This window comes from Mastigoproctus giganteus, chromosome 2, assembly GCF_048544385.1.
Source record: "Mastigoproctus giganteus isolate SK-2022 chromosome 2, ASM4854438v1, whole genome shotgun sequence".
Taxonomy (NCBI): Eukaryota; Metazoa; Arthropoda; class Arachnida; order Uropygi; family Thelyphonidae; genus Mastigoproctus; species Mastigoproctus giganteus.
In genome coordinates this window covers 127,125,482-127,150,679 of record NC_143576.1, presented here as the reverse complement: position 1 = coordinate 127,150,679, position 25,198 = coordinate 127,125,482, and the positions used below count along the sequence as shown (strand labels likewise).

General features: G+C 38.0%; 1 protein-coding gene across 1 annotated transcript in view; it reads right to left on the bottom strand.

Annotated features, from left to right (window-relative positions):
• Window positions 1–25,198, bottom strand: part of roq (RING finger and CCCH-type zinc finger domain-containing protein roquin) — a 711,471-nt gene that overhangs the window by 50,558 nt on the left and 635,715 nt on the right. The window contains exon 23 of the mRNA XM_090390025.1: window positions 7,347–7,478. Coding sequence (XP_090246151.1) covers window positions 7,347–7,478 — 132 coding nt within the window. The remainder of the gene's footprint in view (window positions 1–7,346; window positions 7,479–25,198) is intronic.

Here is a 25,198-nt window from a genome sequence, read left to right as displayed (position 1 = left end):
CATGCATTTTTCTTCTCTGTCACGAGTCTCATTAGTTCATTTGATAACCATTTAGGCCTAAACCTTGAACAATATTTCTTCATCGGTATGAAAAGTCTAGTAGCTTCCACGATTAATTCCTTGAATGCTTCCCACTTAGAATTTACTGTTTGTAACATCGTCAGTCGATCCCACTGTACAGAATTTAAAAACTGTCTGAGACCACTGTACTCCCCTTTACGGAAGCAAAAACCCTTTCCTTTACCCCTGACGGTAGTTACCTCTTTGAGTAAATCCCACTTCAGCACACTGTGATCACTGCCACCTAGTGGTTCCTTTATCTGCAAATTCTTAATACACGAATGATCACTGCTGATAACCAGATCAAGAGTATTACTTTCTCTGGTTGCCTCTCGAACATGCTGCTGCAGAAAACAATCATCCAATAAATCCACAAAAGTCTGACTAGTGTGTGAGTGACCAACCCACAAGTTCCAGTCAATATCTGGGAAGTTAAAATCCCCCATTATAAGACATTCTGATTTACTGGCCCACTCTATTTCTCTGTACAATTGTTCATTGTACTCATTTGAGTCATTAGGCCTATAACACACTCCTACTCTTATTTTTGCTTTCGCAGTGCTTATGTCACACCAAACTGACTCAACAGTGCACTGTCCATCTATATCAACTGGATGCACTTCTTTTGATTTTATGTTTTTCTTAATTAACAGCATAACACCTCCTCCCTTTCTGTCCTGTCTATCCTTTCTGTACACATTGTACTCCCCAAATTCCAGTTCTGCATTCCTTATATCTTTGTGACACCACGTCTCTGCTATCCCAACAATATCCGCCTTTGATGTCTTGACCAACACTTCAAATTCATCAAATTTATTTACTATACTTCTAGCATTGGTATACATGCAAGCATACATGCTCCTATGCCTATTCCTTGTTACCCTAACACATCCCATATACCCAACTATTCCAGGATGACTGCCATCCGTCCCTGAAACCCCCAACACCCCTCGCTCCAGGTCGCTTCTTATTCTAATAGAAGTTGTGCAAGAATCACCTTCACCTCTGCCTGCGGTTACTGTTAAACTATTAGTCTTTGTATCCCCCCAAGCTAGCAGTTTTCCGACCCACCTAACACTGCCTCGATAGCATCAGCAAATATCCTTACACCCTTTCTATTTAAGTGTATCCCATCCCTGTAGAAGCAGTCTCTCCTGTTAACAAGTACAGTCCAGGCTGAAAAAAATTCTACCCCTTGAGCCTTGCACAATCTTTCCAGGGCCGAATTGATCGACAAGGCTCTCATCATATACTCCCTCCTATCGTGTCTGGGCAGAATTGCAGACACTTTCAAATGCAACCCCAATTCTCGGCTTTTTTTCAACAGTGACCTGTACTTGTTGAGTAATTCTGCCGGTCTCCTACTCTTAATATCATTAGTGCCAACGTGTACAACTATATCACCTTTTGTGCCCTTGAAAGATGATATCCGCTCTACAACGTCATCAACCTTTGCCCCTGGCAGACATACCCTGGTCCTGTTCCACCTATCCTTTTTACATAGCATGTTCCCCGTTTCCCTGACAATAGAGTCACCAACAACTAATAGTTCCTGTGGGACCAGCGCATTCTGCCTTGGGGTTTGCCGCTGTGTTGCGCGATGACCAAGTGCAAGCTCTGGCGTTGATGTGGGCAGCTGAGAACTTGATGGGCCCCTCAATTTATTTCCTTCGAAGGCATCCACCCTGTCCTTCAAACTCTCATATAGGCCCATAACAACGCTGAGTTGTCGCCTGATTTCCTTACACTCCTTACATCGCGCACACACAAAGACATCCCCCATGGCAATATCATGTTCCGTTCCAGAGAGTTCGGCAAACATTTCACAAGTTGCACATTTTTTTAGGCTGTGACGCGTTGGAGAATCGCCCCCCCCCTCAGTTCTCCCCCGAGTCACAACACTCCTGCCACTTTGTGCCCGTTGCTTTGCTGCTCTAGTTCGGGGCATGGTAGTTTAAATTAATAAAATCAATAAATTAAATGTCAGTAGTATTTGAATAGAAACTATGAAATAGAAACAGTGAAGCGTATTACTATATAATTATGCGTTAGAGCTACCTAGCTGCCTCAATTAAAAAATTTGAATTCCCTACAAAAACTTTGAATTCCCTATATACAAAAACAATGGCTACAAAAATTGAACAAAAATAACGGTTTTACCTATCGTAAGTAAAATCCACAAAAACTCTTTATCTAAATTAAAATAAAAAATAACCAGCGTAACTATAACTATATGACTACGTATTAAGTACAATATAAAACAACAATCATGTAAATAAAAGGCAAACACTTATCGTTTTTGCGGAGCTTGTAACTGACAGCTGTAACTTTTAAATAGAGTCAGCGCCCTCTCATCATATACTCCCTCCTATTGTGTCTGGGCAGACATGTAAGGATAACTATGTATTGCAGAAGATTTCAGTACAATTTCAGCTACATTCATTATTTTCTCTGTGATATAAGTATGCAGAGTCTACTGAAGAGACTGAATAACATTTTCATCAAGCACTGCATGTTTCTGATAGACTCCAGTTGGCATCATTGAATTTCCATATAATTAATTTTTCAGTTTGTGGAGGTTTGTTTGTTTTGTTATTTTGGTTTTTAGAAGCATTAGCAACTAGGTCCATATTGCTCCGGGGATATGTGGTGGTTATTCCCTGACCTTTCTTTATAAAAGAATCTAGCAGGCCTTGCTTATCAAGTAGTAAGCCCCATAGTAGATGATACCCATTTAGGTGTCCTAAAATACAGAAAGGTGGAGGGAGTTGTTGAACAAGATTATCAAGTTTTAAGAAAGCACATGTATGATTTTGTGGATGATATAATGATACAATCATTAGCATGACGGTAAACATTACAAGAGTTACAGCAGCTTATAATGAGGTTTGAACTGGAATAGATTTGGAGAGAATTCTAGAATTAAGGAAAACTGCTACTCCACATGTGCTGCACTGAATGCTCTGTCGTTTCTCTGTATGTTATGATGTTTTATAGGTACTGGAATTTGGGAAGTGAGATTTGCTTTGCAAAGGCAGATACCTGTAGGATTATAATGTTCAAGAAGGTAACTAATGTATTAATGATTACCATATAGGTCTTGGCAATTCTACTGAATTGTGTGCATTGTTTAGGTTTGGTAAAAGCATTTCCATGTTTCTGATATGCAACTAATGTGGTTGTCTGTTTTTATTTTTATTTTTTATTTTATTTTTTTTTAAATACTGGCTTAGTGAAGTCTGTGTCATCTGCTATATCCATATGTAAGGAAATGAGTGCCTTTCTTTTAAAATTTAGTGGTCTGGTTTTTTAGTGATGAATCTGCATTCATAAGAAACTGGGAGTGAGGAATTTATGGCTTTGATCTCATTTTTCTAGACGAAAGAACGGTATGTGGTCAGTCAGGTATAGATATATCTGGTGAAATAGAAACATCTGTCTGAATTGTTACTGTACAGTAACTGAACAGTATCGAATCTATGCATCAACGGTCTGACTGTTGATGCACAGGTTCGAACATTAGTAGATGGAGATCTCTCTCTCTCTCTCTCTCTCTCTCTCTTAGTCTCTGACAACATTTTAAATATTGATTTTCCCCCTCCCTTTTACAGCATTCATATTACATTGAGCAGACAGGGTGACTCTCCACGAATGCATTTTAGTGATTCTGTGGAGTAGTCTTATGGGTATGTTCTTTACAACCCGCATGAGGCACATATAGCAACGCCCCTAGAGACTGTTTAGGAGTGAACAAACTTCTGATAGTTAAAGCATCTAACTGGATTTGGAATATAGCAGCCCTCTTTGACATATAAAGGTATATTTGAAGTAACTAGGCATAATCCTTATGGGTTTTGATAATTAACTATATAATATCGGTGTAAATACACCATAGTTAACCCATATATTTGAGCTACGATTGTAGCGTGGAAGGCATCGTTTTAATTGTATCTCATAATGTGGTTGCCTTCACAACAAGATAGCTACTATTGAATTACTTCAAATAAATAACGCTTCTCTAGTAGAGAAGACTACTGTTATTTATTTTCAGCGTACCACCACCCAGACGATCGTTTCGAAGCTTTTTGGCTTCGTCATCAGTGGGCGGGTAGGTAATACAATATGCCATCTCAGTTGCGAAGTTATATCCACATTATGAGAGATGCCAGAAGGGTGTGGTGGTAAAGTATTTGGAAAATTAAATGCACTAGGCATAATCCTTATGGGTTTTGATAATTAACTATATAATATCGGTGTAAATACACCATAGTTAACCCATACATTTGAGCTACGATTGTAGCGTGGAAGGCATCATTTTAATTGTATCTCATAATGTGGTTGCCTTCACAACAAGATAGCTACTATTGAATTACTTCAAATAAATAACGCTTCTCTAGTAGAGAAGACTACTGTTATTTATTTTCAGCGTACCACCACCCAGACGATCGTTTCGAAGCTTTTTGGCTTCGTCATCAGTGGGCGGGTAGGTAATACAATATGCCATCTCAGTTGCGAAGTTATATCCACATTATGAGAGATGCCAGAAGGGTGTGGTGGTAAAGTATTTGGAAAATTAAATGCACTAGGCATAATCCTTATGGGTTTTGATAATTAACTTGCGAAGTTATATCCACAACTTCGCAACTTCATTAGTTCATCTGACATCTATTTAGGCTTAAACCTTGAACAGTATTTCTTAGTTGGTATGATAAGCCTAGTAGCTTCCAAGATTAATTCTTTGAATGCTTCCCATTTAGAATTTGATGTTGGTAACGTCATCAGCTGGTCCCACTGTATAGAATTTAAAAACTGTCTCAGACCACTGTAGTCACCTTTAAGAAAGCAAAAACTCTTTCCTTTACCTCTGACGTTAGGTAACTAGATAGATAGTTACATCTTTGAGTAAATCACCCCAGGGGCTCACATCTGGTGAGTATGGGCTTGGCACACCTAGGGTCCTGAGCTGGGTATCATCATTCTTCTCTTTCTTGGTGAAATCCTTTCCCCCCCTCTCTCTCAAGGTAATTCGGGAATTTTTTTTGGCTAGTGCAGCATAAGCCTCAGTCTTCCTTGCACCATATGGCCAATAATAATAATAATAATAATAATAATAAAATCCCACATCAGGACACTGTGATCACTGCCATCTAGTGGTTCCTTTATCTGCAGATTCATCACTGCTGATAATCAGATCAAGAGTATTAATCCCTCTGGATGCCTCTTGAACACGCTGCTGTAGTAAACAATCATCCAACAAATCGACAAAAGCCTTGCTAGTGTGCGAGTGAATAACCCACAAGTTATAGTCAATATATGGGAAATTAAAATCCCCTATTATAAAACAATCTGATTTACTGGCCCACTCTATTTCTCTGTACATTTGTTCATTGTACTTATCAGAGTCATTAGGCCAATAACACACTCCTACTCTCAATTTTGCTTTCCCATGCCAAACTGACTCAACATTATACTGTTCACTCATGTCAGTTGGATGCACTTCCTTAGATTTTATGTGTTTCTTAATTAACAGCATAATCCCTCTCCCTTTTTATCCTGTCTATCCTTTCTGTACACATTGTACTACCCAAATTCCAATTCTATGATATCTGCGTGACATCATGTCTCTGATATCCCAACAACATCTGCCTTTGATGTCTTGACCAGGAGTTTAGTAAATAAATTCATCAAATTAATTTACTAAACTCCTAGCATTCATGTACACGCAAGTATACATGTATCTGTTCTCATTCTTAACTATCCTAACACAACCCACATATTTACTTGTTCCGTGATGACTCCCAGCAGTCCTTGAAACCCCCATCACCTTGTTTTCCAGGCTGCTGCTCATTCCAATAGAAGCAGTGCAAGAATTACTTTCAACCTCTGACAGCAGCTACTGTTAATCTATTAGTCTGTGTTTATGTCGAAGGCCTGGTTCGTGCAAACTCTAAATTTTGAGAATCTTGTGAGGGATCATATGATTTTTACCAAGAAGGTGGAAAGATTGGCAAAGGGCAAATTTGCCAAAGGAAACTATTTGTAGTAAGGGGTGGTCGAGTTTATGCTTACTTTAAATTTAATAGAACATTGTTTACTTTAAAACGTTCTATTAATCACCTAAGTGCGTATTAGTCTGTGTATCCCACTCCTAGCTAGCAGTTTTCCGACCCACTAACATTGCCTCGATAGCATCAGCAAATATTTCAACAAGTAGATCACCTAGTAATCCTGCAGACTATCAGAGGAGGGTGAGAAATACTCCTTAAACATTTCTGCACCAAGAAGGACGCCATGCTTAAAGGGTTGTCCTTTAATGAGTGAAGAATGAGGAAATGAGGTGGTGTCTGTTTCATGTCTTTTAGCATTGGAAGTTACAGTACCTTCCCTATCCCTTTCATGAGGATCAAGAGATCCATACAATACTGAGCTAGTGTAATCCGTATTTGATCCTTTTGGCCCTGGGGGGGGTTAAATTTCCTCCCAGGATTTTGGTCCTGCCATGGAGAGGCAGGAGCAGTGCAATGAGATGGTCAAGTGGCTCTGTTAATTTAGTTAGTACTCTTAGAAAAAGAAAGTTAGATTTCCTTTCTGGGCCTCTGCTTACTTTTTGTAGTGCAAAAATATTATGTAATATATGAAGATGCTCTTTAGAGATAATGCTTTGTATCACTTAGCCATGGAATGTACTGCATCCAGAGCTGACAGAGTTAGCAAGAAACCAGCATTACATATCTAAAGTGACTGCACCATTGCAAGAGTGACGTAAGTGCATCGATGCACCTCAGTTACAAGTATGCTCAGTGTGCAGCAAAAATCTCCCATATAGTATAAAATCATTAGATTGAATAGATAATTTTTATTCTTTTCTTTGATAAATTTATATGGGTTAAAAAAAAAAAAAAAAAAACTCGAACATAAATATATGTATAAGGCATTTATTCCCGCGCCCATATAAATATTTTAACCATTTGCAAATAAATCTGGAATGAAAACACAAGAAGATATACAATGTTCTATGACAAAATTACTGCAACTTATTATTTGATTTACTTATTACAATCTTACTAGTTGAATACTGTTCCTAACAAAATGTTTGTTGTTTTTCATTCTCAATTTTTCAAATGATATGCAAAGGCAAATTTAAGTACATAAGTAACTTGGAAATGCTGAGGATAATTGACTTTTGTCTGGATATCTAAAAGTCTTTTAGGCTATAATTCCCTGAGAGGATAAATAAACAAAAACAAACTGCACTGCATTAGTTTACATAAATAAAAGAATTGTACCTCTATATTTTTAAATGGTTTATGTTCCAGTGTTTGGGAAGGCCATGGTCCAATGGAAGTAGGAACAGTTCCACAACCTTTCAGAGAGTCCAAACGTAATCTCTCTGGTCTTTCTATATAGTGTATTCCATCCTATATAATAAAAATTTACCAATTATTAGTTATTACTTAAAGTCTTATATGACAATGCCATATAACAAATAGTGAAAAAGAAGCAAAACAAAACATCAAATATAAAAAGAATATTTAAGATATACAAATACTAAGCTATGTAGCAATACTCCCACAGAAACTGTTATAAGCACTGGAACTATTAGAGATCCTTACAATTTATGCTTTCAACAAATTTTGAACATGGTATGTGCAATATATAGATAAAGGAAAACCATATATGAAAAGTGAAGAGTGGCTACCTTTATAATTGCAAAGCGCACAGATTCATAAAAAGTGAACATAAGAGATGAGAATATATAAAGATAATATTTTGTCAGTCATAAGTGACAAAAGAGGTGTGAAAATAAAAAAGAAACTCAGTGTGCCATATCTTCTCACTGTTTGGCAACCTTTATGGAGTTTTCACCCATTTAGAATTCAGATCAAAATCTAAATTCCAAACAAAATTGAAACTGAGTGTGCTATGGGCCAAATAAAACCCTAATGAATATGATTCATAGCAAGCAGATGTGAATGCGTGAATAAGTTACACAACCTCCAGTAGCGGCTGTACATTTCTCAATTAATCAGATGACCACATAAAACTCCCTAACATGTTAATAATGTTATTACAAGGAAAGGCAATATTTTTTACTTTGTTTTTGCTAATGATTTGTCCAATATTAGGAATTTTCTGTTAAAACAACAATTAGAAGGCCTTAAATTAAAAGATCATAGGGTATTAATATGGGAATAATTTAACTCTAATCTTCTCACTGTTAGGCTACCTCTATGGAGTTTTCACCCATACAGAATTCAGATCAAGATCTAAATTCCAAATAGATTAAAATTTTTCCTAACTTCCACAATCCAGTCGATTAATCACTATTGTGGATCATGCCAATCCTATTTATTACTTCATCCGATTCTCTTCACAACAAACACTGGTCGAAAGTTTTTATGTGCATTTGTGAATGTGTAAAGTGCCTACTGTCTTTGCCATGTCCGCCAATCCATCGGTTGACTTATAATAACTTGATTCCTTGCAAACAGATTTACACAAAATTTTAAATTTGGTTCTCTTAGCGAAAGTTTTGTAAAGCCATCCCAAATTTAATTAAAATCAGATATAGTGAAATCTCACAATTATTATTTCTAGTTTTTATATATCTTGGTTATCTATAAATTATTATTTTATCTTGGTTATCTATAAACATTAAAATAATGTAATAATAAACTGAAGATTAGATGGATGCATAAATTTTAGAGATTTTTTTTTGTAATGAAGACCCACTGATTCTTAAATAAATCCTGTGATATTTCTTTTTATACATCAAAGTAGTTAATTTCTACTGTATCCCAGAGACAGTAGTGAGTCACCTGACAGGTAACTCTGAAAAACAACATTCCCATATTAACTGTTAATGCATGATAGAAAAACTGAAATTTTTTCTATCCTAAATACAGTCAAACTTTTAATGCAATAGTCTCTGAAGTGATTGGTGCCCCACTGCCATATTTGCAACTATTCGGCTCTTTTTTGAAAGGTGGCATGATACTTGACAAGCACTGATGCTGTGCCTAAAGTTTCAGGCTACTTGTTTTCATTTTCCTACTAATTCAATAAACATTGCACCCTTACCCTAGTTGTTTTTGAAATATTTATTATCGTTTTCACATAGCAAAAATGGGAAAATGAAACCTGATATTCTCTCAAGCTGGTTGCTACATTGTGGGAAGAAAGATATGTATAGCCACTCCCTGGCTAACGTAATACTCGACTTATGGAAATTCGACTTTATGTAAGTTTTTGCCGGCCGGTGCAAACTTAAAAAAAATCATGGAAATGTATTCTGCAATCCCTTAGGAATAAATGAAGGTATCATGAAAATATAGTAATGTGAATCCAATAACACATTGTTTTTTTTGATAATTCATTCCAAGACCTTGGAAGTTGAAATTTTTGCTATATAACTAAGCTATTTATCTCTCTAAAAGGTAATTTTTATAATGGAAATTGCACTACACTTTCATCGTTGTTATTTCTGTTATAAGAATCAATTTTGAATGCCACTGTGATATTTTTTTAAAATATTTCTTGAGGTCACTACCATAAAACAATAAAAACAATTTGCACTTTCCGGTTGATTGAGCTTTTCTGTTAGCACAATCTATTATAAATGGGTAGTAAACCGAGCAGCATCCTGGAAAACAAGATGCAGGGTATTTCAGAGCCTGCTGGGAGTCATTGCGGCACAAGTAAACACATAGGTATGTGTTAGGGTAGCTAAGAATAGGAACAGGTGCATGTATACTTGCATGTACACCATTGCTAGGAGTTTGGTAAATAAATTTGATGAATTTGAGGTATTGCTCAGAACACCAAAGGCAGATATTGTTGGGATATCAGAGACTTGGTGTCACGCAGATATAAGGACTGCAGAACTGGAATTTGGGGAGTACAGTGAGTACAGGAAGGATAGACAAGATAGGAAGGGAGGAGGGTTATACTATTAGTTAAGAAACACATAAAATCCAAGGAAGTGAAGCCAGTCGACGTCGCTGGACAGTGCAGTGTCGAGTCAGTTTGGTGTGACATAAGCATTGGGAGATCAAAATTGAGAGTAGGAGCGTGTTATAGGCCTAATGACTCTGATGAGTATAATAAGGATCTGTACAGGGAAATAGAGTCGGCCAGTAAATCAGAGAGTCTTATAATGAGGGATTTTAATTTCCCAGATATTGACTGGAATTTGTGGGTTGTTTACTCACACACTAGCAAGGCTTTTGTGGATTTATTGGATGATTGTTTTCTACATCAGCATGTTCGGGACGCAACTAGAGGAAGTAATACTCTTGATCTGATTATCAGCAGTGATTCTTCATGCATTAAGAATCTGCAGATAAAGGAACCACTAGTTGGCAGTGATCACAGTGTGCTGAAGTGGGATTTACTCAAAGAGGTAACTACTATTAGGGGTAAAGGGAAGGGTTTTTGCTTTCGGAAAGGTGACTACGGCGGTCTGAGACAGTATTTAAATTCTATACGGTGGGACCAACTGATGATGTTACCAACAGCAAATTCAAAATGGGAAGCATTCAAAGAATTTATTTTGGAAGCTACTAGGCTTTACATACCAATTAAGAAATATTGTTCAAGGTGTAGGCCTAAATGGATGTCAGATGAACTAATGAGACATGTGGCAGAGAAGAAAAATGCATGGGATAAATATAAATTAATGGGTGACACGAAAGCCTATGATAGATATAAGCTGGTCTGCAAAGTCACAAAGGAAATTAGGCAGGCAAAGGCAGATTATGAGAAATCCTTGGCAAAGGATGCAAAGAAAAACAAAGAATTCTTTACCTATGTAAACTCTAGAAGGAAAGGGATGAATCAGATTTATCGACTGGATATTGATCGTTCAACTGTTGATGATTGTGATCAGGTGGCTAAAAAACTAAATGAGTATTTTGCATCTACATTCACCAATAAGGAGTTATTCAGAGAGGGGAATGCCGAGTTGAGTTAAACTCTGGCAGTGAGCTGGATGATTTTGTAATAACTCAGAGGAAAGTGGAGGAGACCATACAAAACGCACCAGGGGTGGATGGGATCTATCCCGTTATATTAAAGGAAGCAAGCAAACCCTTAGCCATAATTATGAGAGCTTGTTTGGACTCAGGGGAGGTACCCATGGACTGGAGATGTGCAAATGTAACCCCAATTCACAAAGGAGGAACAAAGGGCAACACAAGTAATTACAGACCTGTTAGTTTAACTTCTGTTCCAGGGAAATTAATGGAGTCACTGGTTAAAGATGCACTGCAGGATCATCTAGACAAGACTTTAGTTATAGCTCGGACACAGCATGGTTTTGTTAAGGGAAAGTCTTGCCTGACGAATTTGATTGGATACTATGATGTGGTCACAAAGCAACTGGATGCAGGGAATAACTTTGATATCGTATATTTGGATCTTAGAAAGGATTTGATACTGTTGCACATGGAAGACTAATGCACAAATTGGAGCATTGAAGGATTGGAGGAAAATTGCTGCTATGGATAAATGGATGGTTGAGTGGGAGAAGACAGAGAGTGGTACTCAATGGACACTGCTCATTGTGGACTAATGTTATTAGTGGAGTCCCTAAGGGTTCAGTATTGGGTCCATTGTTGTTTTCTGTATTTATAAATGATATTGATGATGGTATATATCAAGTTTAATGTCCAAGTTTGCAGATGATACGAAGGTTGTTAAGGACACTAATGACAGTACTCTGCTGCAGCAGGATGCAGCAGAGTACTCTGCTGCAGCAGATGGGCTGAGAGGTGGCAAATGAAGTTTAACATTGACAAATGTAAAGTACTACATATGGGGAGCAGCAACCCCAGAGTAACGTATCAACTCTGTGGTACTACACTGACAGTGGTAGAGAACGAAAAGGACCTGGGGGTAATTGTGCAGGCAGATATGAAGTTCTCTGAGCAGTGCAGACGGGCTGCAAGAGTAGCTCATAGTGTCTTGTCAATGATATAGAGCAATTTTTCTAGAAAGGATAAGGAGGTGATTATTCCCTTGTATAAGGCAATGGTCAGGCCACACTTTGGGTACTGTATACAGGTCTGGAGGCCTCATTTCAAGAAGGATGTAGAGCTGCTGGAACGAGTACAGAGAAGGGCAACAAGGTTAGTGAATGGAACAAAGGGTTGCTCTTACGAAGAAAGGCGAAATTTTGCAAATTAAGTGTCTGGAGACTAGGCACCTGTGAAGTGATCTGATTGAGGTGTATAAAGCCTTGAATGGTTTGAGCATGCTCAATGCTGATGGGATTCTTCCTATTGCTCAGAATAATCACCTGAGAGGGCATAAATTGAAACTGAGGAAAGACAGATGTTGGATAGATGTGTGGAAGTTTGCCTTTAGCCAGCAGGTGGTTGGTTGGTGGAACAGACTTCCATCCTTTGTTGTGGAAGTTGATAGCCTAAATAAATTTAAGGCTGAGCTGGACAGGTACTTGGAATGAACGGCGAAATGGGAGCGTGTTTTTTTTTTTTTTTTTTTGGCTGATGCTGCATAAGCTTGCTTTCTTGCATCATATGCCTGTACTAACACTAATGCTAACTCGATCTTATTCCATTTCCGATAACTGGAATTGTGTGAGTTTTTACATTACAATATTATGGTGAAATGAGTTCCCCTTCACTGAAATCTTCAATCATATAAAAAACAAATAAATTTTCAGAATCTTCTATTCATTCCTATTTACTTATTACAATGGTGAAAGGAAATGGATCAATGGAAAGTGTAAGTGCTGGCTGGGCTAGGAAACAAAACAACAAAATTGATTTAAAAATGAAGATGATTAATTAAAAATTATGAAGCAGGACAAAGTTTGTCATCTATTGCATGGATTAGGTCTCACTGCTTCAACAGTGAAAACAATTTTAAGGGCAGTGCATGTATAAAAGAACATGTTAAAGGATCAATGCATTTAAGATCAACAGTGATCACAAAACAGCATTCAGGCACTATATCGATGATGGAAAAACATTTAATAACATGGATGGAAAATCAGATTCAGAAGAAAGTTCCCCTGCGTCCAATGGCCATTCCAGCAAAAGCAAGAAGTATTTATGAAGATATTAAGGATAAGCACGGCAAACCCCAAGCCAAGTTGTGGCAAACAACGGGTGGTATGATACGTTCAAGCATTGCGCTGGTTTCCAAAACATTAAAGTATGCGGTGAAGTCGCTAGTGCCGATGTGCTGGAAAAAACCCCCTTCTAAATCTTCACAACCCTCAACTTCCCCAGCAGCAACATGCTTATCAGCTGGAGAGTTAATTTTGGAAACGATGCTCGAAAGGTAAATCTTGCTGACGTTATGCCCGTCTCCTCTCTCTTTTTGTAATTTTATACACTTTTGTAATTTTTCCTGAACATGAGATAAAAAAATTGAATAAATAATTCTATTTACATGTTTGTTGAACATTTCTTTTTTGCTTCAATCAAATTCAATCAAATTGGCGAGTGCTGCATAAGCATTTATGGAAATTCCGACTTACGTAGAGTTCTGCGGAACACAACCCTTAAGTAAGTCAGGGAGTGGCTGTAGTTTCAAATTTTGTGACACATGCAAAATTTGAAATAAACCTGAAAATGGAAGTAACTAATGGTATCAGAATATGTTTTTTCCAAATATTTTTAATAACGTTTAGACAAATAATAAGAATATATGCATATGTGTATATTTGAAATTTTGCAAACTTAGTAGAAAGAGACCAAGAGAGTGTTTCTATTTTAAGTCTAAAATGTTTTTTGCAATTTTCAGCAAAATGAATATTTATTGTTTTTTTTTTTTTAAATAAAAGGTGTAAAAATGACAGAATTTAAAAATTTTTAATCTTTTTTATTAAAACTTAACACATTACATAAAAATAAGCACTGAAATCCATTAAGAAAAGATGAAATGTTGGCACTATTTAAGGAAAATTTAAAAAATCCAGTGCTGAGTGCCCTGTCAGGTGACCCACCACCATTTTTGCTATATTCTGGGCACTCACCACCACCACCCCCAGGTTAAGTTATTTCACTATTCATTATCAGTGTTCTTACAAGGGTAGACCTTTGCATGCACTCAACAATTACTTTGCCAAAAAGAGATAAATTCATATCCATTTTCTCAGCATAATACACAGAGCATATGTATATATAATACATATATAACCACATCAGATCCCTTTAATGACACAAACATAAATATCACAGTGAAGGATAATATATGTTAATGTTTGTACATACAAACATTAAATACCAATGATAACACATTATTAGGCATTAATACAAAGTGAAATGTAAACAAAAAAAAAAAAAAAAAACAGAAGAGCAGCAATTCAGTGAAAGAATTTTGGAAATAATTTCAGTACTTTTTATCATTCATGAATTAATAAGGTCCAGGGATTGTCCCCAGAAAGAAAAAGTATATCAAAGGACTTGACCCTACTGTCCGATAGTAAAGTGTGAGGGTTTGAACCATGTATTTCAAGGGGTGAATATACCAGCTGGTTTTCTCCCCCTGCTTGGTATAGCGGGGGGAGAAAACCAGTGTTTATTACACAGCCTGGTGAAACACAATAGAGATCTCAAGCTGATAAGAACTTTTAATATAAGGAAAACTCAAGTTTTAGGACAATTGGGTTCAAGATACAGTGTAAACAAAACCAGATTCAAGATTAGCCCATTTCAGGACCTGATATTATACTGTCAGAAGGTTCTTCATATTGGAATAGGCAGCATCATAACAATACAGAATAGTAGTAAAGAAAACTCTTTTGTATAACAAATGAATTGTTAATATGTATCAGACTTTATCTTAATAGCCATGTTTTTTTAAGAGAGGCAGTTTTGAGATTTTGGAGATGAGTATTAAAGAGGGATTTCTCATCGAAGTAGATTTCAAAGTCTTTATACGCAGGGACCTTTGGAATTGCATGACCAGAAATATTTGGTGAAATTATTCTTTTTGGATAATTACATGACTCTCTGTACCTCTTCCTGCCATATTTTGTTTTAGCATTTTTCCATTTCCTCCATTTCTCTTGTCATATCTTCTGTTAGCTAGGCATCTGCTGCATGAGAAGGTATGCATTTTGTGTTTAAGATACAGCAAAAGACATAAAATTAATTTTTGCTAGGTAATGATAAAGTAATTGGTTATTGATAGAGGTCTCCTCAAAGATCCAGACTTGCAGACTGTTTGCATGGGAAACAAGTTTCCACTCTTAGAAGAAGTATGGGGGGGGGAATACTTTGTATTGTTGCCATGACTGAGGAAAGAATTTCACTTTCAAGCAGTTATTGAAAATAAAGGCAAAAGGCTCGAAAATGTAGATGATAAAATTCGGAATAGTGTCAGGAAACAGAAAATGAAATCAAAGACAACAGTGATGTGCAGATGGATAATAATCAAGTTGTCTTTTGATCTAGAGCCCTACTGGCTAGAAAAGAGGTTTACTGCTCTTTGTTTCTTCCACCAGTAGGTTTCCCAAATACATATGCTCACTCACATTTGCTATTCTCTCTTTTCTCCTATTTCAGTATTTGACTTATAGCTTTCTCTTTTGATTCATAATCTTCGTCTTCTCAATATTTATTCTTATCACAAACCTATCATAACTTTCCTTTAGCCTATTAAGCAGTTTTTTTCAATCTCCTTCCTCAGAATCTGCTATCAGTACCTAATTTTTGGAAATCTAACACTCAATAACCCTACACTCCTATTTTCAAGGAATACAATTTTCCCACATTCATATTTTCTTTAACAAATGCCTCTTTAATCATTGCTTCTACACATTTCAAATAAACAGTCAGGGAAAGACAACACCAATATCTCACAAATTCATATTGTCATATTTTCCTACTGTAACTAACTTTTAAGGTGTAACTTTTTTCCCCCTAATATAATCTCCTAATGATTCTTCTCCCTTTCCAATCCACTCCTATCCTTTCCAGTATATTCACAAATTTGGGCTTGTCTATCTGATTAAAAGCCCTTTCCAAATATACAGGGTGATTCACTACCAGTGCGACAAACTTGCAGGAGGTGTAGGGGGCACAAAGACGAATCGGAATCACATAGCACTGCAAGGTCCGAAGTGCCTTCATCATGCGGTAGAGGACGTTGAACAGGAGGTCGCGTGAACAGCGATCCCGCTGGAAGTCAGCATCTGCGAACCGGTTCCCGAGGCAATAGGATGGATGAGTATTCAAATGTTGAACTGGCTGACATGCACCTCACGTATGGAGCTGCGGACTGTAACAGACGCGCCGCTCTGCGCTTGTACCAGGAGCATTTCCCGCACAGGCGTGCTCCTCATCATAGGATTTTCGCACGTGTGCACAGAAGGTTATGTGAGACTGGTTGTTTCACGAGAGGTACCATGAATCGAGAGTGAACGACGAGGACGCCAGACAATGAGAGAATGTCCAACGTATTGCAGAAGGCAATCCGAGTACAAGTACTCAAGCGATAGGCCAACGATTAGGTACTTCCCAATCCACTGTATGGAGGATATTGTCAACAAACCAAATGAGTTTTCATACCATCTGCAACTCGTCCAATCATTGGAGCCTGCAGATTATCCATTCCGGAGGACTTTTGCTACTTGGTTTCTTCAACAGAAACAGTTTGCAAATGCTGACCTTCCAGCGGGATCGCTGTTCACGCGACCTCCCGTTCAATGTCCTCTATCGCATAACGAAGGCATTTCGGACCAAGCAATGCTATGTGATTCTGATTCGTCTTTGTGCCCCCTACACCTCCTGCAAGTTTGTCGCACTGGTAGTGAATCACCCTGTATATACAACACATCCATTTGTCAGCATTCTCATCAACTGTATCCCTTGTTCACCACTCCCCCAATAAAACAACATGTCTTTTTCCCATATTTTTCTCCATCTTTCTAATAATCTTATTTAATATCAAGAAATGATATTAGCTAGGTAATGATTAAGAAATTGCAAGTCTTTGCTGCATGTGGTACAATCTTATAGATATAAAATCTTTATATTGCATTGCATGGCTTTTCTTTTCTACTGTTATCAATACTGTGGTCGTAAATTCTGGTCATTCTCCTTGCTCAGAGATTAACCTATGTAATTCTGTTTATTCCTTTAAACCTACTTTGCTTAATAACGTGATAAAAGCCGTGAGTTAGAGAGTTGAATTTGAAAGTGTCTGCAATTCTTCCCAGACACGATAGGAGGGAGTATATGATGAGAGCCTTGTCGATCAATTCGGCCCTGGAGAGATTGCGCAAGGCTCAAGGGGTAGAATTTTTCTCAGCCTGGTCTGTGCTTGTTAACAGGAGAGACTGCTTCTACAGGCATGGGATACACTTAAATAGAAAGGGTACAAAAATATTTGCTGATGCTATCAAGGGAGAGTTAGGTGGGTTGGAAAACTGCTAGCTTGGAGGGATACACGGACTAACAGATTAACAGTAGCCACTGGCAGAGGTAAAAGTGATTCTTGCACTACTTCTATTGAAATGCAATTGAATAAATATCATTTATTTATTCATTTGTCAAGTTGCAATGAAAAAGCAAAGCGCAAATTAAGTCGTGACACCAATTGTTAGCATTAGTAGAGGACATGATGCAAGAAAGCCAGCTTATACAGCATCAGCAAAAACAAAACCCTTCCCATTTCACCCATCCATGCACTCCAAAAGTTTGTCCAGTTCTTCTTTGAATTTTTTTAAGCTATCAACTTCCACAACAACAGAAAGAAGTTTGTTGGCTAAAGGCAAATTTCTACACATCTATTCAATAACTGCCTTTTCTCAGTATGAATTCATGTCCTCTCAGGTGCATAATTTGAGCAAGAAGAAGAATCCCATCAGTACTGAGCTTGCTCAGTACTGATAGGATTCTTCTTATATGCCTCAATCAGGTTACCTCACAGGTGCCAAGTCCTCCAGATGCCACAATTTGCAGAATTTAAGCCTTTCTTGCTAAGGGCAACTCTTTGTTCCCTCACTAATCTCATTTCCTTTCTCTGTACTCATTCCAGCAGCTCTAAATACTTCCTAAATTGAGGCATCCAAACTTAGCATTAGTAAAGGCATACGATGCAAGAAAGCGAGCTTATGCAGCATCAGCCAAAAAAACAACCCACTTCCACTTCACCCCTCTGTTCGTTCGAAATAGCTGTCCAGCTGAGCCTTAAATTTATTTAGGCTATCAACTTCCACAACAAGGGATGCAAGTCTGTTCCACCAACCAACTACCCGCTGGCTAAAGGCAAATTTCCGCACATCTATCCTACATCTGTGTTTTCTCAATCTGAATTTTTACCCTCTCAGGTGATTATTCTGAGCAAGAGGCAGAATCCCATCAGTATTGAGCATGCTTAAACTATTAAAGGCTTTATACACCTCTATCAGATCACCTCGCCAGTGCCTAGTCTCCAGACACTGTAATTCGCAAAACTTAAGCCTCTCTTCGTAAGAGCAACCCTTTGCTCTATTCACTAACCTTGTTACCCTTCTCTGTACTCGTTCCAGCAGCACTACATCCTTCTTGAAATGAGGCCTCCAGACCTGTATACAGTACTTAAGGTGTGGCCTGACCATTGTCTTATACAAGGAAATAATCACCTCCTTATCCCTGCTAGAAAAATTCCTGTATATCATTGACAAGACACCATGAGCTACTCTTGCATCCCGTCTGTACTGTTCAGAGAACTTCATATCTGCCTGCACAATTACACCCAGGTCCTTTTCATTCTCTACCACTGTCAGTGTAGTATTACAGAGTTGATACGTTGCTCTGGGGTTGCTGTTTCCCATATGTAGTACTTTACATTTGTCAATGTTAAACTTCATTTGCCACCTCTCAGCCCATCTGCTCAACTTTTCTAGATCCTGCTGCAGCAGAGTACTGTCATTAGTGTCCTTAACAACATTCGTACCATCTGCAAACTTGGACATTAAGCTTGATATACCATCATTAATATCATTTATAAATACAGAAAACAACAATGGACGCAACACTGAACCCTGAGGGATTCCACTAATAACATTAGTCCACGATGAGAAGTGTCCATTGATTACCACTCTCTGTCTTCTCCCACTCAACCATCCCTTTATCTATAGCAGCAATTTGCCTCCAATACCACACTGCTCCAATTTGTGCAGCAGTCTACATTGTGCAACAGTATCGAAAGCCTTTCTAAGGTCCAAATATATAATATCTAAGTTATTTCCTGCATCCAGTTCTTTTGTGACTGCATCATAGTATCCATTCAAATTGGTTAGGCAAGAATTTCCCTTAAGAAAACTATGCGGTGTCCGAGCTATAACTGAAATCTTGTCTAGATGATCTTGCAGTGCTTCTTAAACCAATGCCTCCATTAATTTTCCTGGAATAGAAGTTAAACTCACAGGTCAATAATTACTTGTGTCAGCCTTCGATCCTCCTTTGTGAATTGGGGTAGCATTTGCATATCTCCAGTCTATGGGTACATCCCCTGAGTCCAAAGAAGCTCTCATAATTATGCCTAAGGGTTTGCTTACTTCCTTTGCCGCCTCCTTTAATATAATTGGATAGATTCCATCGACCCCAGGTATCTTTCTTGTGTTTATCTTTTACAATTTCTCCTCCATTTTCCTCTCAGTTATTACTAGATTATCTAGCTTACTGCCAGAGTTGAATACACCTATGGCATACCCCTCACCGAATAACTCCTCATGTGTGAATGTTGATGCAAAATATTCATTGAGTTAGTTTGTTAGCCACCTGAGCAGGATCATCAACAGTTGAACCATCGATATCAAGTGGACCAATCTGATTCATCCCCTTTCTTCTAGAGTTTACATAAGTAAAGAACTTTTTGCTGTTTTTCTTTGCATCCTTTGCCAAAGATTTCTCGTAATCTGCCTTCGCCTGCCTAACCTCCTTTGTGACTTGGTTACAGATCAGCTTATATCTATCATAGGCTTCTGTGTCACATGTTAATTCATATATATCCCATGCATTTTTCTTCTGTGCCATATGTCTCATTAGTTCATCTGACATCCATTTTGGCCTAAACCTTGAACAATATTTCTTAGTTGGTATGTAACGCCTAGTAGCTTCCAAGTGAAGTTCTTTGGATGCTTCCCATTTTGAATTTGCTGTTGGTAACATCATCAGTTGATCCCACTGTATAGAATTTAAATACTGTCTCAGACCATCGTAGTCGCCTTTATGAAAGCAAACACCCTTCCCTTTACCCCTGATGGTAGTTACCTCTTTGAGTAAATCCCACTTCAGCACACTGTGATCACTGCCACCTAGTGGTTCCTTTATCTGCAGATTCTTAATGCATGAAGAATCACTACTGATAATCAGATCAAGAGTATTACTCTCTCTAGTTGCCTCCCGAACATGCTGATGTAGAAAACAATCATCCAATAAATCCACAAAAGTCTTGCTAGTGTGTGAGTGACCAATGCACAAATTCCAGTCAATATCTGGGAAATTAAAATTCCCCATTATAAGACTCTCTGATTTACTGGCCCACTCTATTTCCCTGTACAGTTTATTATACTCATCAGAGTCATTAGACCTATAGCACACTCCAACTCTCAATTTTGATCTCCCAATGCTTACATCACGCCAAACTGACTCGACATTGCACTGTCCAGCAATGTCGACTGGCTTCACTTCCTTGGATTTTATGTGTTTCTTAACTAATAGCATAACCCCTCTTCCTTTCCTATCCTGTCTATCCTTCCTGTGCACATTGTACTCACCAAATTCCAGTTCTGCTTTCCTTATATCTGTGTTTGATGTTTTGACGAACACCTCAAATTCATCAAATTTATTTTCTGAACTCCTTGCATTGGTGTATACGTAAGTATACATGCACCTGTTCCTACTTGTAGCTACCCTAACACAATCCATTTGTTTACTTGCACCGCAATGATTCCCAGCAGTCTCTGAAATACCCTGCATCTAGTTTTCCAGGCTGCTGCTCATTCCAATAGAAGCAGTGCAAGAATCAGTGGGAGGGCGCTGACTCTCTTTAAAAAATTACAGCTGTGAATTACAGGCTCCGAAAAAGCGATAAGTGTTTGCCTTTTTATTTACATAATTGTTATTTTATATTGTACTTTATACGTAGTCTTATAGTTACACTGGTTATTTTTATTTTAATTTAGATAAACAGTTTTGTGGATTACTACTAAATATATGTAAGACTGTTATTTCGTTCGAATCATGCAGCCATTGTTTTGTATATAGTGGTAGGAAATTCAAATTTTTTATTGAGGTAACTAGGTAGCTCACAAGTATATTTATATATAGCGTAATACGATTCACTGTTTCTATTAGATAGCGTAGTATTGACATTTAATTAATTTAACTTACTGATCTTATTAATTTAAAATATCATGCCCCAAACTAGAATAGCAAAGCAACGGGCACAAAGTGGCAGGAGTGCTGTGAATCAAAGGAGAACTGAGGGGGGGCGATTCTCCAATGCATCACAGACTAAAAAAATGTGCACTTGTGAAATGTTTGCCGAACTCTCTGGAACGGAACACATATTGCCATGGGGGATGTCTTTGTGTGTAGTAGTAGTAGTGGCATTTGATGCAAGAAAGCAAGTGTAGGAGCTTATGCAGCATCAGCCAAAAAAAAAAAAAAAAAAAAATCACACCATTCCCTCCAAATGCCTGTCCAGTTCCTCCTTAAATTTATTCAACCTATGAACTTCCACAATGACAGATGGAAGTTTGTTCCAGCAATTAACCACCCGCTGGCTAAAGGCAAATTTCCACACATCTAATCTACATCTGTCTTTTCTTAATTTGAATTTATGCCCCCTTAGGTTCATAATCTGAACAAGTGGAAGGATCCCATTAGAATTCAGCGTGCTCAACCCATTCAAGGTGTGCGCGCACGATGTAAGGAGTGTAAGGAAATCAGGTGACAACTCAGCGTTGTTATGGGCCTATATGAGACCTTGAAGGACAGAGTGGATGCCCTCAGAGGATCTAAATTGAGGGGCCCATCAAGCTCTCAGCTGCCCACATCAATGCCAGAGCTTGCACTTGGTCATCACGCAACACAGCGGCAACCCCCAAGGCAGAATGCGCTGGTCCCACAGTATCTAATAGTTATTGGTGACTCTGTTGTCAGGGAAACTGGGAACATGCTTTGTAAAAAGGATAGGTGGAACATGACCAGGGTATGTTTGCCAGGGGCAAAGGTTGATGACATTGTAGAGCGGATATCATCTTTCAAGGGCACAAAAGGTAATATAGTTGTAGACGTTGGCACTAATGATATTAAGAGTAGGAGACCGAAAGAATTACTTAACAAGTACAGGTCACTGTTGAGAAAAAAGCCGTGAATTAGGGTTGAATTTGAAAGTGTCTGCAATTCTGCAAATATCCTTGCATAATCCTAAACTTGTATTCCAACACAGTTATAACGCTATATATATTTTTCAGTATCGAGTATTATCTACGAGTTCTGTTTATATAACTTCCGTATCAAGTTATGTATTAATTAATTATGTTACGTTTGTAATCTAAGTCGTTCTATGTATTTAGTTAAAAATACAATTTAATTGACAACAAATTTTAACAAAATTAATAGATTTTACTGATTAATTGACAATATTATATTATATACTGAACTATACTAAGCTTACGCTATCTAGTTTGGGATATAATGTTGTGTCGTATTACAATGGCGGCAAGTTACGAATGGTAAATCTACGGACACTTAAGTATTAATTAACTTCCAAAATCTCGCTGTCTCAATTCAGAATAAACTAAGGATCCTGACTAAGTCTATAAGCTATTTATAGAAAATAATTTGATGTAACAATTGGTCAATAAAGCGGCTAAATATGGCTAAAAAACTTCTCGTTCAGCAGAGTTGCAACTTGTAACATGTGGATTTGATGCCCTTACCAATTTTTATGCAATTACAAGGGCAAGTAGAGAATAAATACACCAGATTAATCAGAAAACACAAAATAATGCAATACTACTAAATTTAAATCAAAAGTTTTAGAAAAACAATAATTTCAAATCAATAAATAAGAAAATCCACTTAGTGGCTTTGAACACTTCTGACTCCCAGCAGCCACGTCAGCAGACTGCTGGGAGTCAGAAGTCAGTACTCAAGGTGTGGTCTAACCATTGCCTTATACAAAGGAATAATCACCTCCTTATTCCTTCTAGCAAAATTCCTGTATATTACTGACAAGAAACCATGTCAACAAGCTACTCTGGCAGCCTGTCTTTTTCCTTCTCCACTAACCAGAGCATTGTACCACACAGTTGGTACATCACTCTGGGGTTACTGCTACCCATATGGAGTACTTTGCATTTGTCAATGTTAAACTTCGGTTACCACTTCTCAGCCCATCTGCCAAACTCTTCTAGATTCTGGTGCAGTAGCATACCGTCATTAACAACAATGTCAACCTTCATATCAACTGCAAACTTGGACATTAAGCTTGTTATACCTTGATCTATATCATTGATAAATATACAAAAAACAGCAATGGGCCCAACACCGAACCCAGGATGACTCCACTAATAACATTAGTCCAAGAAGAGCAGTGTCCACTGATTATCATTCTCTCTCTCCTCCCACTCAACTATCCCTTTATCAATAGCAGCAACTTGCTCTTAATGCCATAAATAATTTCAATTTGTACAGTAGTCTTCCATGTGCAACAGTATCAAAAGCTTCTCTGAAATCCAAGTATATGATATCAAGATTATTTTTTGCATGCAGTTTCTTTGTGACTACATCATAGTATCTGATCAAAGTGGTCAGACAAGGCTTCCCCTTAAGAAACCCATGCTGTATCTGAACTATAATTGCAGTCTTGTCAAGATGTCCTACAATGCTTGTTTAACAAGTCGCTCCATTATTTTCCCTGGAACAGAAGTTAAACTAACAGGTCTGTAATTGCTTGTATCACCCTTTAATCCCCATTCGTGAATTGGGGATACATTTCCTCTAGTCCACGTGGATCTCCCCCGAGTCCAAGGATGCTCTCGTAATTATGGCTAAGGGTTTGCTTACTTCCTTTGCTGCCTCCTTTAATATAACTGGAGAGCTCTCATTCCACTCCAGGTGCCATTCTTATGTTTAACTTCAGCAATTTCTGCTCCTTCATCCCATTCCTTCTGGAGTTTACATATATAAAGAACTCTGCACTTTTCTTCTTTGCATCCTTTGCCAAAGATTTCTTGTAATCAGCCTTCGCTTGCCTAACCTCCTTTGTGATTTGATTACAGACTAGTTTATATCTACCATAGGCAACTACAAACCCAATGGAGTATAGATCGATCACCTGTCTCCAAACAATGTACAAGATCCTGACCAGCTGCAAAACCAAGAAATTCAACTTCATGCCCCATAGCTGGTTGATAGAGACACCGAAGATCTACAGTCAATCCGGCATTGATACACTTCCTAAATGCAACCAGGGTGAACCGGAGGACCACAATCAAGGTTGAGAACATCATGACCAAACCGATCCCTAGCAGAAGAGGAATCTTCCAAGGAGAAAAGCTGAGCCAACTATGGCTACCATAATACTCAACAACAGAAAGTATGCAATATCCATAAAAGAAGTGAGGAAGTGTCTATATACCCTCTCTTACCCATGATATACATGGATGATATCAACCTCTAAATAGCAAACAAAAATCAATTCCAACAGCTATTCAGGATTACCAAAGAGGTCAGCAATGACATCAGGACACAATTTGGCCCACACAAAACCAAGAACAGTGGATTGCATCAGGGAAATCCAGTCATCTGAAATTATCATCAGCAGAAGACCAGTTGGGTTTTTGGGTTTTTAGGAGCATTAGCAACTACGGCCATATTGCTCCGTGGATATGCGGTGGTGATTCTCTGACCTTTCCGCATTCTCAATTTGGTGGTTACGGGCTTGAACCCCAGTCTAATCAAGAAGCGTGTGCTATGCACTGCTGCTCCTGCCCACCTGGCTACGGAGGTGCCGCAGAAGACCAGTGAAGAGAGTGAAGCTATGTCAGAGGGAGAGAGACTTACAAATATCTGGGGATGATGCAGGCATAAAAGTCAGAACATAAGGAGATCAAGGCTGACAGAAATACCATCAGAGACTGAGGAGCATGTTAAAAACAAAG